Here is a 15159-nt window from a genome sequence, read left to right on the forward strand (position 1 = left end):
ACTGAGTCTCCAATGGGGAATGTGTCACAGCATCTGTGACTCCTTGCTCTGCAGTATTGCAGCAGGAAGCAGTTAATCAACCAGAGGGATCGGGTGGTGGCAGCTTGGCACACAGAAAACAGTGGAGGTGCCACAGACCCCTGTGGAAGGGACTGGCTCTTGCAGCTCTCATTGCAGAGCCTGCACTGAGTGTCAGGGGAAGCTCTGGTGGATCTGTGTTGGGTTATAATCTCAGTTTCCCTGCAGAAATGGAGGGAGAAAAGGTGGGGGGGAATTTATAATGAGATTTAGGGATTTGAATACTTTTCCTTATGGCTAAGTAAAGTGTAATATGAATCCAGTATTCTCTTCTGTTTAACTGTTCTACTGAGGGAGAGAATAAGCTCTTCTGGTGTTTAAACTTCAGCTGTAGCTGCATGATGTATCCTATTTCCCTGTAAATAGGAAAGTAAATGAACCTTGCTCATCACTCATACCTTATGTGCTTGGTTCTGAGAACTGGGAAGGTGGTTTGGTTGTGTTGGGCCATGTCTGAGGTTTAATCAGCCCTTTGACTCCTAATAGACATGCCCTTCTGTCACTGGTGTGCCACCTCTGCAAATAAAGCAGCAGCACATTTTCTGAGTGCTGACACTGCCTCACCCAAAATCTGGCTTCAATCGGTTTTCCTTCAGCTCCTTATTCTTGCTTCCTGTCAGAGAATGTTCCCTGGCTCTGTAGCTCACCCTGCTAGATATTTGTGTGTTTCCTGAAGCAGTTCCTTTGTTACTACAAAAATAATTTGGTGGCCTCCTGAAATGTGAATTACTAAACTTCCCAAGAGAGCAAGTGACTTGGTTGAAATTGCCTTGCATATTTCCCTTGGTGCTCTGCCTGTGTTTAGTCTTTCCTGATAACTGTCAAATTTCTTGGCTATTTTAGAGACTTCTTTTAGATGCAATATTAAACAATATCACAGATTATAGAAATGTCACATTCTGCACAAGTCTGACATTAGAGAGAAAGCAGTGGGTGTTCTTTCTGACAAATGTATGTGAACTTTTCATAAACGTGATTTGTTCCTTGGACTTGGGAATAAAACTTGTTCCCAGCTAAAGCTGTGGTGGTCATATGTGGATATATCTGCAGAGGTGAATTCCTTCCTTCCCCTGAATTTGGGGTTCAGTTTTAAGATAGGCCATTTTTGAAGGCAGTTCTTGAGGTTCATGAGTTTTGAACATTTGAAATTTTCTCTGTTTCTTTGTGGAAGATTGTTGTGGTTGGGCTACACATTTAACCCTTTCTCAGCAGCCTGCACTGGCTGCCTGTGGGCTCTAAAAATGGAAATGGTTGTTCATGGCTTGATGTTGAGGTGTTTCTGCTTTCCAGTGTGACCCTCTCGAGTGGGCAGCAGGAAATGTGCTACAGACTTGGGGTCTTTCTGTTTGACTGGGAACTTCCCCACCCCCAAGTCCTTCAAAAAGAAGGAAAGAGAAAAATATTTTTAAAGTGTGCGGTCCTAACAAGTATTTTTTTGGTGTGACTGACAAATATATAAATGGGTTCTTGTGAATAGATGTGAGTTAGAGTTCCAGCATTTGTTGGCTTTGTTTCCATCACAGCAGTACCTGCAGTGTAGTTGTAATTAAACAAGTTGTTTACCTACATTGCAAGAAGGGCCAGCAGGACTGATTCACCTTATCTCAGAGTATCCAGAGCTGAAGGACCCACAAGGATCGGGTCCAGCTCCTGAGTGCACGGCCTGCGCTGGTCGAACCCACAGCCTTGGCATTGTCAGCACCCTGCTCTGACTGAGCTGCTCTCCTTGAGTCTCGGAGGAGCTCCGTCAGTTCACGTTCTTCTTTCTCCTTCTTCCTGTCCCTCTAGGTTTTATTGCATCTGACATGACTTCCAGGAACTCCAGCACGCAGCTGTGGCTGATCACGCACTACCACGAGATGGGCTCTCTGTACGACTACCTGCAGCTGACCACGCTGGACACGGTGAGCTGCCTGCGCATCGTGCTGTCCATCGCCAGCGGCCTGGCGCACCTGCACATCGAGATCTTCGGCACGCAGGGCAAGCCGGCCATCTCCCACCGCGACCTCAAGAGCAAGAACATCCTCGTCAAGAAGAACGGGCAGTGCTGCATCGCTGACCTGGGTGAGCGCGGGCCCGCTCCTGCGGGGAGTGAGGGCGGTGGGTGCTGCGGCCACAGGAGTGTGGGGGAGCCCTGGGCTGGGGTGTCTGTGAGGCTGGAATGACCCTGGGAGAGATCCAGAGTGATCCTGGGAGAGATCCAGAGTGATCCTGGGAGAGATCCAGAGTGATCCTGGGAGAGATCCAGAGTGATCCTGAGAGAGAGAGCACAGAGTGATCCTGAGAGAGAGAGCACGGAGTGATCCTGGGAGAGAGCACAGAGTGATCCTGGGAGAGAGAGCACGGAGTGATTCTCTCTGAGATCCCAGACTGATCCCTTTGGTCAGTGTGTCTGTCTGTCTGTCCCAGAGTGATCCCTTTGGTCAGTGTGTCTGTCTGTCTGTCCCAGAGTGATCCCTTTGGTCAGTGTGTCTGTCTGTCTGTCCCAGACTGATCCCTTTGGTCAGTGTGTCTGTCTGTCTGTCCCAGACTGATCCCTTTGGTCAGTGTGTCTGTCTGTCTGTCTGTCCCAGACTGATCCCTTTGGTCAGTGTGTCTGTCTGTCTGTCCCAGACTGATCCCTTTGGTCAGTGTGTCTGTCTGTCTGTCTGTCCCAGACTGATCCCTTTGGTCAGTGTGTCTGTCTGTCTGTCCCAGACTGATCCCTTTGGTCAGTGTGTCTGTCTGTCTGTCCCAGAGTGATCCCTTTGGTCAGTGTGTCTGTCTGTCTGTCCCAGACTGATCCCTTTGGTCAGTGTGTCTGTCTGTCTGTCCCAGACTGATCCCTTTGGTCAGTGTGTCTGTCTGTCTGTCTGTCCCAGACTGATCCCTTTGGTCAGTGTGTCTGTCTGTCTGTCCCAGACTGATCCCTTTGGTCAGTGTGTCTGTCTGTCTGTCTGTCCCAGACTGATCCCTTTGGTCAGTGTGTCTGTCTGTCTGTCCCAGAGTGATCCCTTTGGTCAGTGTGTCTGTCTGTCCCAGAGTGATCCCTTTGGTCAGTGTGTCTGTCTGTCTGTCCCAGAGTGATCCCTTTGGTCAGTGTGTCTGTCTGTCTGTCCCAGAGTGATCCCTTTGGTCAGTGTGTCTGTCTGTCTGTCCCAGAGTGATCCCTTTGGTCAGTGTGTCTGTCTGTCTGTCTGTCCCAGAGTGATCCCTTTGGTCAGTGTGTCTGTCTGTCTGTCTGTCCCAGAGTGATCCCTTTGGTCAGTGTGTCTGTCTGTCTGTCTGTCCCAGACTGATCCCTTTGGTCAGTGTGTCTGTCTGTCTGTCCCAGAGTGATCCCTTTGGTCAGTGTGTCTGTCTGTCTGTCTGTCCCAGACTGATCCCTTTGGTCAGTGTGTATGTCTGTCTGTCTGTCCCAGAGTGATCCCTTTGGTCAGTGTGTCTGTCTGTCTGTCTGTCCCAGACTGATCCCTTTGGTCAGTGTGTCTGTCTGTCTGTCCCAGAGTGATCCCTTTGGTCAGTGTGTCTGTCTGTCTGTCTGTCCCAGACTGATCCCTTTGGTCAGTGTGTCTGTCTGTCTGTCCCAGACTGATCCCTTTGGTCAGTGTGTCTGTCTGTCTGTCTGTCCCAGAGTGATCCCTTTGGTCAGTGTGTCTGTCTGTCTGTCTGTCCCAGACTGATCCCTTTGGTCAGTGTGTCTGTCTGTCTGTCCCAGAGTGATCCCTTTGGTCAGTGTGTCTGTCTGTCCCAGAGTGATCCCTTTGGTCAGTGTGTCTGTCTGTCTGTCTGTCCCAGACTGATCCCTTTGGTCAGTGTGTCTGTCTGTCCCAGACTGATCCCTTTGGTCAGTGTGTCTGTCTGTCCCAGACTGATCCCTTTGGTCAGTGTGTCTGTCTGTCTGTCTGTCCCAGAGTGATCCCTTTGGTCAGTGTGTCTGTCTGTCTGTCCCAGACTGATCCCTTTGGTCAGTGTGTCTGTCTGTCTGTCCCAGAGTGATCCCTTTGGTCAGTGTGTCTGTCTGTCTGTCTGTCCCAGACTGATCCCTTTGGTCAGTGTGTCTGTCTGTCTGTCCCAGAGTGATCCCTTTGGTCAGTGTGTCTGTCTGTCTGTCTGTCCCAGAGTGATCCCTTTGGTCAGTGTGTCTGTCTGTCTGTCCCAGAGTGATCCCTTTGGTCAGTGTGTCTGTCTGTCTGTCCCAGAGTGATCCCTTTGGTCAGTGTGTCTGTCTGTCTGTCCCAGAGTGATCCCTTTGGTCAGTGTGTCTGTCTGTCTGTCTGTCCCAGAGTGATCCCTTTGGTCAGTGTGTCTGTCTGTCTGTCTGTCCCAGACTGATCCCTTTGGTCAGTGTGTCTGTCTGTCTGTCCCAGACTGATCCCTTTGGTCAGTGTGTCTGTCTGTCTGTCCCAGACTGATCCCTTTGGTCAGTGTGTCTGTCTGTCTGTCCCAGACTGATCCCTTTGGTCAGTGTGTCTGTCTGTCTGTCCCAGACTGATCCCTTTGGTCAGTGTGTCTGTCTGTCTGTCTGTCCCAGAGTGATCCCTTTGGTCAGTGTGTCTGTCTGTCTGTCCCAGACTGATCCCTTTGGTCAGTGTGTCTGTCTGTCTGTCTGTCCCAGAGTGATCCCTTTGGTCAGTGTGTCTGTCTGTCTGTCCCAGAGTGATCCCTTTGGTCAGTGTGTCTGTCTGTCTGTCTGTCTGTCCCAGAGCCCGCAGTTCCCCGCGCTGTCGCTGCTGTTCCCCGCAGTGGCCCCCAGGTGGCGCTGCAGCCCCGGGTCCGTTTTGGGGCCTTTTCCTGGTTTTTCCTGGTTTTTCCTGGTTTTTCCTGCATTTTGAATGCAGTTCGGGATCCCGGAGGGTGCCGTGCATAGTCTCGGTTCCTGGACAGTGTGCTGTCCCACCGGCAGTGTGAGCCCTGTGCTCGCTGGCCCGTGGCTCTGGGACACTCTCTGGTTCCCTGCTTTGGAACACGAGGCACTGAGGAGCAGTCACAGCAGCGTGGCTTCTTCACACCTTGGAGGGATGTCTGACAGAAACTGGTTTTCCTTTTCTCTGCAGACAAGGGAGAAAACAGTGTGAGAACAGTATTGGGGAACCACTGCCTAGGCAAAAAGTGTATCAGGAGATGGGAATTTTAAGAATAAGAATTCTACTGCATAGTTTCTGTTGCTTGTGCCTGAAGGACTTGAGATACAGACAGGGAAAACATGAGAGCCATGTACTTGGGCCTCTGGAAATTTGCTGTGGGAATACTAACAAATGGAGCAGTAAGTTGAAAATACAAAGTGTCAGAGCATTGCTTTTAAATAAATTTGTAGTTTACTCTGAGGTGGGGCAGCACATCCTGGCATGGCACTGGTACAGTGAAACCTATGACACTATTTATCTAGAGGTTCCTTATGCTTGAGAGATTTTTCCAAGAGAGCACAGCAGCAGACACTTCCTGATTAGTTTTTATAGTGGTTAAATAGCTATTTTTTGGTATGTGATCTCCTCAGCCATGTCTGTCACATTTTTTACATGTTCCTTCTCTGTAAGGGAAGTTCATCAAAGAATTTGTTGCTTCTGGCATGCATTCATGCCCTTTCTTCTGTGAGGCTGTGTCTTGTTTGCATCCTCTGGCGTGTTCCTCTCAGGATCTGAGCTGGGAGCTGCTCTGGCCCATGGCACCCCCAGGATCAGGAGCTGCAGCACCAGCAGAGGCTGGCTCAGATGTGCTCCTGTGTGACAAAGTGCAGGAGTGGATGTCATTCCTGCTCAGTCTGTCAGCTGGGGAAAGGTCCTGCCTTTGTCCTTGTGAAGCAGAGCACGTCCCTGGTGCTGGTCTGAGCTGAGCAGCTCTGGGGGACAGCACGGGGGGCTGTGGCAAAGCTGCAGTGTGCTAACAGGGCCTTCTCAAACCAGAAATTCCTTCTTCAGAACTGGAATCTTAGAGCAGAAGCTGCTCTGCCACGCTCTGGGTGCCCCTCAGTTACCTGTGCTTTGAGAGGAACCCCTGGGGTGGAGCAGGATCTGCTTCCCTGCTCCCAAAGTGCTGGGATGCCTCTGAGATGGGAACCAGGTTACAGCACTGCCCCTGACCCCACGGCCCCTCCTCGGTCTGTGGATGCTGACTTGCCTCCCTCAGCTCTCAGCCTTTGACCTGTTGGCCTCTGGAATCTGCTTTGCTCAGTTTGGATGAAGAAAACATTTTTATCAAAGTGTTCTCTGAGGTCTTGATGTTTCCAGAGTTGGCCAGGAAATTTGAGGTTTCTAACCTTCGTTTGCTGTTGCAAGCTTTTCTTAAGGAAAAATTATAAACCATACTTATTGTATAATATAATCTAATATGAATTTAAAATAGTACATAAAAGTGTATGTGTGTGTGTGTCAATATTTGACAAGAGTACTTGGATCTGGAAGGAGACTTCTTACCAGTCTGGGCTTGTGAGATGTACACAAGGTGTCCCTAAGAAGGGCGAGGACAAACATTTTAGCAGTGCTTGTTGTGATAGGCCAAGGGGAGGTGGTTTGAAACTGAAAGAGGGTAAATTTACATTAAATATCAGAAGTGTTTTACAGTGAGGGAGGTGAGGCCCTGGCACAGGTGCCCAGAGCAGCTGTGGCTGCCCCTGGATCCCTGGCAGTGCCCAAGGCCAGGCTGGACACTGGGGCTGGAGCACCCTGGAGCAGTGGGAGCTGTCCCTGCCATGGCAGGGGGGCACTGGATGGCCTCTGAGGTCCCTTCCAACCCAAAGTATTCTATCTTATGATCTTTCTAGAGGTGCCAGAAGCATATTTTTATCAGCTTGAAATATCTTTAAGTGTATTTGAATTACATAAAAGTATTTTCCAAATTTTTGTTATGTTAAAGGAACAGACTGTTCTTTGGAAAGAAAAGCAAATGAATGATCTGGTGATAAGTTAGTTTTTGTGGGACTCAGGTAAAAAGCCTTTTAAGGTTCACCTAAAATAAACTCCTGTTAAATGCAAGTAGTATATGTCATTTTTAGAAGATTTGTTGAGGAAATTAGGGAGAGTTTGCATCACCCTCTCTGTCGCTTGGCTCTGCCATGCACCCACTGCTGCTCAATTTGCAGTGCTCTCTGTTTACCGTGGCCAAATGAGGGCTCTGTGTGTTTCCAAATTTACAGTAATTTAGTCCCTCACATAATGTTCTCTGCTTAAATGTTTAGTAATTAGTAGAAACCAGGTAGAGTGGTTTTGTCTGACTCATCTTAGATCTGCTTGAGGATGTTTATTTTTCAAGCTGCTGCAAATACGGTGTTTTTTGTTTTCCAGCTTTATTTTTTTTACTTGTGCGTATCCTTTGTGCAGTGTTTTTCTTCTCCCTTCCCCACTGTTTGGGTTTATCCACCTACCCAAAAGGCCTATAAATAAATTTGAATGCCATGTAAAATTGTTTTCTTCTAAGCAGCAGCTGTTTGGCCTCTGTGTATCCGTGCCCGGAGTGCCGGGGACATCCAGTGGCTGCAAAACACTTCATGACAATGTTTTGCAAGAGCGCAATAAAATGCTTGATGATAATCCCTTAGGAGATACTGGGCCTGTCTGTGGCCTCAGGGCTGGTTTTGCTGGCCAGTTTGGAGCTGACCCCGTTGGTCTTTGTGCAGTTGGGCCCTTGCTCCTTCTCTTTCAGAAAGCATCTGACGGGGCCGCTGCTCCCAGGCCCTTCACACATGTGCTGCAGCAGTCGAAGGGGACTTAACAGTGACTTCTTCTTTCTGTCCTTCAGGCCTTGCAGTTATGCATTCCCAAAGCACAAACCAGCTGGACGTGGGGAACAATCCCCGTGTGGGCACCAAGCGCTACATGGCTCCAGAGGTGCTGGACGAAACGATCCAGGCAGACTGCTTTGACTCCTACAAGCGGGTGGACATCTGGGCCTTTGGGCTGGTCCTGTGGGAAGTGGCCAGGCGCATGGTGAGCAATGGTGAGTGCTTGGGGCTCCTTCCCTTGGCTCTAGGAGGGCTGAGGAAGCGGTGGTTCTTGGCAAAGCACCTGCCAGCAAAGTGCACAGGGATGTGCTGGGCCTCCACAGTGGTTTGATTCCTGAAACATTGAGGAAGCTGTTGGTTGGTGTGTTGGGTACAGTGGCTGAATCCTGTTGCCATTTCTGTTAAGGCAGAGAAGAGAGTCCCCTGCTCGTTCTAAGTCCTGGTGAAACCCATTTCATACCAAATAGCTAAGTTAAAATTTTAGATCACAAAGTCTCTATCCTCCTTCCTTGTGTCATTGAACCATAGGGAGTATTTGTAGGTGTCTGTTTCTCATGACAAGCCCTAAAGCACAGAAAGAGACTCTATAGGAAGTGCAGAAGGTATCAGAATTCAGGATTGCATTTGCTTTACCGAGTTGGAATGTAGCACTGACCTGTGCACAGGTTCATTTCTGGTACTGGACACAGGTACTGCTGCTGCAGCTTGCAGAGGCTTCACCTGAGCTGCTCTTGAATGAGCAAGAATGGAGGGTGCTGGCAGCTTCAGCAGGTTGGTGTGGAGCTCGTGGGGCTGCAGACCTACCTGCTTATAGGTGCAAGCTCTGGGGATTTGATTGTGACTGAGCTCAGTGCCCCCATGGGAACACTTAGGTGATGCAGATCTGTCTGTGCACTGGTCACATCAGGACAGTGAAGTTTCAGGTGCTGGTGATACTAATGGCACAGAACCAGTTGCTCTGTACTCCTGGATGTTGCTGTAAGTGATTCCATGCCCTTGCACTGGCTGGGATGGAGTAAACATCTTCCCATCTCGCCTCTGTGTGTTGAGCTGTGTGGGAATCATTGCTGGTCAGGTGGTCAGTCTGATAACCCTGTTTGCTTTGGCATTGGGAGTGAGCCTGCAGGAGCAAGGGTGTGGTGGTGTCTTGGGGGGCCAGGGGCACTCATCAGCTCCCTGTGCTCTCCTGGGCTCGTGGACAGCCTTCCAGTGCCTCGGCCTGCTTTAGTGCTTCAGCCCACAGAGACCTGGAAGTTGTTCTACCATGACTACTAAGTCTGGTAGTTCTTAATTTTTATTTACTTATTCTAATTAAATTTTTTTATTTTTTAATCTTACCCAGTGATATCCTCCAGGTGACACGGTGGTTCTTGGTGTTTTCTTTTTTACTATGAGGAGGAAAATGTGATAGGAAACTCCTTTGGCACAAACAAGCACCTGTGTGTTGTCTGTGTTGCAGTCGGAGCCAGCCGGCATTTCTCGGTACTCAGGGTGTGATTTCAGTCCCCAGAGCTGTGTTTGCCTCTCTTCAAACAGAGCAGTGCTGGTTCCCTGGGGAGTGTCCCCTGCTCTTGGAACATGCTCCCTTGGTTCACTGCTTGCCTGGTGCCGTCACAGCTCGGATCCTTGGAGTTGTTGTGGCTGTTCCCAGGGCTGTGGTGGTGTTCAGTGACAGTAACAGCCGAAGCTCAAAGCTGTTCCCACCCCGAGGAGCGCTGGTGTGTGATCAGCGCTCCTGGGCGAGGCTGGAGCTGCTGCTGTGCTTTGTGTCAGGCTCAGGACACATTGTGCATGCACAGGACAAGCTGGACTTAAACTCAGCTGAGGGCCATGGACATGCTCCCAGGGCTGGAGCCTCTCTGGAGCCACGCTGGGAGCACTGGGAATGTTCCCCTGGAGAAGAGAAGGATCCAGGGAAACCTCAGCGCCCCTTGCAGGGCCTGAAGGGGCTCCAGGAGAGCTGGGGAGGGACTGGGGACAAGGGATGGAGGGACAGGACCCAGGGAATGGCTCCCAGTGCCAGAGGGCAGGGATGGGTGGGGGATTGGGAAGAAGTGCTTCCCTGTGAGGGTGGGGAGGCCCTGGCAGAGGGTTGCCCAGAGCAGCTGTGGCTGCCCCTGGGTCTCTGGAAGTGTCCCAGGCCAGGCTGGGATGGGGCTTGGAGCAGCCTGGGACAGTGGAAGGTGTCCCTGCCCATGGCACGGTAGAACTGGATGGGCTCCGAGGTCCCTTCCCTGTCAGGCCATTCCAGGAGTCTGCAGCAACAAGGAGTAAAGACACCACTGCAGTACCTGTGAATTGGAGCTGATTGGAGAGCAGAAAGCCAGCAGCCCCAGCAGAGCAGCAGGGCGTGCTGCAGGTGCCACAGGTCACCTCTGAGCCGTGCAGGAGGCGCAGGCTGTGTGCTGCTGAAGGACCCGGTGTCCTGGGCAGCGTGGCACGGCTCAGGGCTGTGGGACAGAGGTGAGCGGCTCCCTGGCAGTGCTGAGGGGCTGGACAGCAGCTCAGAGCACTCCACAGGCACTACTGGAGTAAAGGCCAGACCCCTTCCTTTGTCTTCTGCTGCAGCCAGTTCTGTGCCCTGTGCTTGGGACAGAGCACATGACAGCAGAGAGTTAGAGCCAGGCGCTCTCTGCAGTGACAAAGTTCATCTGAAATGTCCTCGTGGCCCCAGGACTGTGCTCAGAGCTGTGTGCCACTGCTGGGTTTGGCTGCTGGCCTCGTGTGGAGCCCTGGCTTTACCTGCAGGGCAGGTGTGGCAGCAAGGGCACACAGGGGGTTGTGTTGGTGAGGTCTCACAGTAACCTGGGCTCTGGGGTGAGCAGGAGAAGGGAGAGGACAGACATTCAGCAGGAGAAGGGAGAGGACAGACATTCAGCAGGAGAAGGGAGAGGACAGACATTCAGCAGGAGAAGGGAGAGGACAGACATTCAGCAGGAGAAGGGAGAGGACAGACATTCAGCAGTGGTGTTTGGTAAGTGCAGTTGGGAATTGCTCTGAGCAGGAGGGAGGGTGCTTTACGCAGCACACCTCATTTGTCTGTGCCCATGTCAGAATAACAAACTGCAGGCTGCCTGCTGCTTCTGATGGGAGCTTGCTTGGGTAGCCAGGCCTCCACATTACCCCACTGCTCTCCAAGGCAGTGAGAACTGCTGTTCCTGAGAACTGTTTCCCTTTTTGACTAATCATTGCAGACAGGGTTTACAGATTTTTGCAGAGTATGCACAGGAGTATCTATGGTACTTTGATCTTCATCTCCAATAGAACAGGAAAACTAAAATTCAACTGCTGTGGGAAAGATTGAGAACCTCTTTTCAGCTTTGGGGTAGCCAAGGCAGCAGAGGTTCTCCTGGATTTCATGTCTGGCTGTGGGACAGCAGATTTGAGTCAGTTGGTCCCAGTTGATGCCATTTGATGTTCCTGCTGGACACAGAGGGCCTCATTAGCTCTGGCTTTTTCCACACTGCTGACCCAGATGCCTGTCTTTGAACACCAGTTTGTAAGTTTGCTTCCTGAGGAAGTTGGGCTCCCTGTAGATGGTTTGTGAGCCTGGTGCAGTGAGGAGGCAGAGAGCTGCACGTGTGTCCTGGGGCAGCACACACACACAAACTCTGGTTTCAGTGCCAAACCCTAGGACATGGCCAGCTTGTTGCTTTCAAGGCCAGGCTGGATGAGGCTTGGAGCAACCTGGGATAGTGGAAGGTGTCCCTGCCCATGGCAGGGGTGGAATGAAATGGGCTGTAAGGTCCCTCCCAACCCAACCCAACCCAACCCAGTCTGTGATTTTGTGAAAAGGCATTGAGCTCCTGAGTGCCACGGGCTCTCAGGTGTTTGGCTTTGTGATGGCATGTGGTACCAGCTACCCTGGGGATTTTACTGTTTTCATAATGAGGACTGAAATGCTTTGAAGCACCAGCTTGAGGGTCTGTGGATGCTGACATGCTTACTGGACTCTTTCAGGAATTACAAAAGCACCAAAGTGTGTGTTGAGCCTGTTGGAAACCCCAGTGCAGACCTTACATTTTTCCATTTGCTGGTAGAAATCCCAGGTTTTGGTAGGTAGGAAAGCTGCATGTGTTACAAAACATGGCCTTTTGGCAAGGGATTTACATCTCATCCTTTCAGCTCTAGCATCTCTAAAGTGGGTACAGCTCATACCTTGTGGACTTGCAATATGTGCCAATTAATTAACATTTTGAATAGAAAAAGCTGTTCCTGGGGCAGTGAGAGCTGTTCTGTTGTTTAGAAGCTGCATGACACTGTAGGGTTGAGTTCTGAAGGATTTTTGTGTCTCTTAGGTGGGTTATGTGTTCCCTGTGTCCCTGAAGTGCTGCTCACTCTCAGTCACTGAGTGATGTCTGCTTGTGTCTCACCAGGTATCGTGGAGGACTACAAACCACCCTTTTATGACTTGGTTCCGAACGACCCCAGTTTTGAAGACATGAGGAAAGTGGTCTGTGTGGATCAGCAGAGGCCCAACATTCCCAACAGATGGTTCTCAGACCCGGTCAGTGTGGTGCTGCTCTTGCTTTGACACACTCACAGAAGCTTTTTCAGTTGTCACTTGCTGGGGGGATGATCTCGACGGGCCTCAGCAGCGTCACCTGTGCAGGGGTTGGGCTGTGCTGGCCTGGCCTGGCAGCAATCTGACCCCCTCCAGGCCTGAGCTAGACACAGAGCAGCCTTTTGGGAACATGACCTAGCAAAGTCTTACAGCCGCTTTTCCTGGTGGCTGTTCTCCCTCCAGCGGGAAGTGATGGGAGAGAAGCTAGTCCAGGGCTTCTGCGGCTTGCAAGCACACACAGCAGCATGCTGGGCTCTCCTGCCTACAAGACAGGGGCTCTTGTTCTTTTTGGAAGAGTGATGCTCAAGTTTATTTTTCTTCATCAGTATCAGTCTGGCCTCTCCAGGCTGCCTGGCTGTTTTGTCCTTACCCTTGGAGCTGTGGAAGTCAGTTTGAAAGCTGCAGGGCTGGGCAGGGCAGAGGGCTCATCTCTGAGGTTTGAGAACGGAGCTGTGCCCTGTGCTGGGAGCCCAGCCAGTTAAATATTGCTGGGCATGATGAAATCACAGGCAGAACTTCTGTACCTTCTCAGCTGCCTTCATGGGTCTGCAGGAGTTGGTTTCATTGAAGAGAACTTCCGTGTAGTGCTTGCTTAATTAGAAAAAAACCCTGCACTCTGTTGTTTAAAGTTAGACCAGCTGGTGACTCCAGTCAGCCCAGTTGTGCTCTCGGTTTAATCCAGCCATCAGAATTCAGGAGCTTTTCAAACATGAAAGCTCTGTATTTGATAAGTAGACAGAAACTCTGAAAATGGATCATTCAATAGGCAATAAAACCTCTGTGTGTGAGTGCTTGGCCCCAGCCTGGGCTTCCTTGGCTTGTTATTTGTGGCTGACCCACATGTTGTGTGGTTTCTGTTCTCTCCCAGACGTTGACGTCCCTTGCCAAGCTGATGAAGGAGTGCTGGTACCAGAACCCCTCGGCCAGACTGACAGCCCTGCGCATCAAAAAGACTTTGACCAAAATTGACAATTCCTTAGACAAACTGAAAGCTGACTGTTGACCCTCTCCTGGTGGTGCTGTCCCGGCAGGAAGGCACTTGGCTGGCCTGGAGGGCTCTGGCCAGGCAGTCCCAGCCCTGGTCCCCACGGGCTGCCCGGAGTTCTGGGGAGCGCTGGGGACCCCGGGCTGCCCGGACCCCACCTGGGCGAGCGCTGAGGACTCAGCTGGATGAGCTGGGGGCCTGAAGGAAGACAGAGAAATCCTAAGACAAGATCAGGGCATTAAACAATGGCTTTGAACAGCTTCTTTTTTGGTTTTTTTTCCCCCTTTTCTTTTATTTTATTTTCTTTTTTTTTTTAAAAAAAGGTTTTTTTAAAATTTTTATTTTAATTCTCCTAATCACTCCCAGGGTGAACACATGGAAGTGGTAAATTTTAATCAGCAATATTGCCTGTGCTTCTCTTCTTTATTGCACTAGGAATTCTTTGCATTCCTTACTTGCACTGTCACTGTTAATTTTAACGACATGACTTGCCAAAAATATGATTGGCTGTATCCTGCATTGATCTATGCCTGAGAATAGGAAAAGAATTCGGTAAACTGAAAATGTAACTGTCAGACTTTAGCTGCATTTTACATGTGTACTGATGTTTACAATAATGCTGAACATTAGGAATTTCTTGTTTATCCAAAACTTGCAAATTATTTATTACTAGTGCACTTGCCAGTTTTTTAAACTGTAAAATAAGTGCATAAAGTTAAAGCTTATTTTTATGTGGCCTCTTTCATGATTTCTTACACAGACATTTTTGTAACACAATATAACCTGAAACATGAATTGTTTTCTGTATTATCATATTACAACTCGATAGTCACATTTTAAGTGCTTCACATTTGTAGGTGTGTGGTCTGTACCATATTTTCAGTTGGAATATGGAACGTATATATAGCCATTTCCCACAGGACCTTGCATCTGGCATCTCACTGATCTGGGAAAGGAAAGCAACGGAGGAGTTAATTAGAATATTAGGTCATGAATGCTGTGGGGAAAATGCATTTTATTTCTTCTAAGCTATATAATATGCATTTAAACTCTGCCAGAAAAATAACTATTTTGTTTTAATCTACTTTTTCTATTTAGTAGTTATTTGTATAAATTAAATAGAATGTTTTCAAGTCAAACGTGGGAGTGTTTTAGTTGTGTTCTGCCTGTCAGTGATGCTGTGCCCCCCTGGGCGTGACTCCAGCCCACGGGGTGAGCTCTGTGGGCACCAAAGGGTGTCCTGTGCCTCTGTGAGCCCTTCCTTACACCACCTGCAGGAGCCCAGGAATGGCAGTGCCCTCTCACCCTTGGGAAAGAGCTCTTTATTCATAGGCTTGGGCTCCCCCAGGCAATCCAAGGCTCTGGGCAGTGATCAGCCCCTCCACGCTTCCTCTCTAGGGTAAAACACCTCTCTGAGGTTCCCTTCAGGACTTCAGATCTACCAGGTTCTGCTCTGCTGCCTCTCTGTAACTTTTCCTTCCCAGCCCTGTCCTCCCTACCCCTCTCCAGCCCAGTGCAGTGCCTCGTTCCACGGGAGCCAGGTGTGGGGCTGAGAGCTGGGGTGGAGCTCTGCAGGGCAGCCTGAGCTGGCACCAGCTTACATGGGATGGGAAAAAACAGGGAAAGCGGATTCGATGAGTTTTTCTCTTGGTTTGTAACAGGAATTCAAATGCCTGAAGGTGTTTTGGTTTGCTTGATTTGGGTGTGTGTGTGAGCTGTGGACTTGGGTTGGACTGGAGCTGCTGGGAGGGGCAGGTCACTGGTGACAAGTGCAGCTGCCAGGTGAGGAGCTGCACTGCTGGGAGCTGATGGTGGCACTGCCTGAAGCTCTGCAGT

General features: G+C 50.0%; 1 protein-coding gene across 4 annotated transcripts in view; it reads left to right on the forward strand.

The window, feature by feature from the left end:
* Positions 1-14462, forward strand: part of ACVR1 (activin A receptor type 1) — a 48110-nt gene extending 33648 nt beyond the window's left edge. For all 4 annotated transcript variants that reach the window (XM_014249587.2, XM_014249588.2, XM_014249589.2 and 1 more), the window contains exons 7-10: positions 1867-2142; positions 7792-7989; positions 12151-12281; positions 13207-14462. In XM_014249587.2, the coding sequence (XP_014105062.1) occupies positions 1867-2142; positions 7792-7989; positions 12151-12281; positions 13207-13341 (740 nt within the window). In that variant the 3' untranslated portion in view covers positions 13342-14462. The remainder of the gene's footprint in view (positions 1-1866; positions 2143-7791; positions 7990-12150; positions 12282-13206) is intronic.
* Positions 14463-15159: the final 697 nt, after the last annotated feature.

This window comes from Pseudopodoces humilis, chromosome 8 (genome assembly GCF_049639895.1).
Source record: "Pseudopodoces humilis isolate 2021_Gansu_Grassland_sample_001 chromosome 8, ASM4963989v1, whole genome shotgun sequence".
Taxonomy (NCBI): Eukaryota; Metazoa; Chordata; class Aves; order Passeriformes; family Paridae; genus Pseudopodoces; species Pseudopodoces humilis.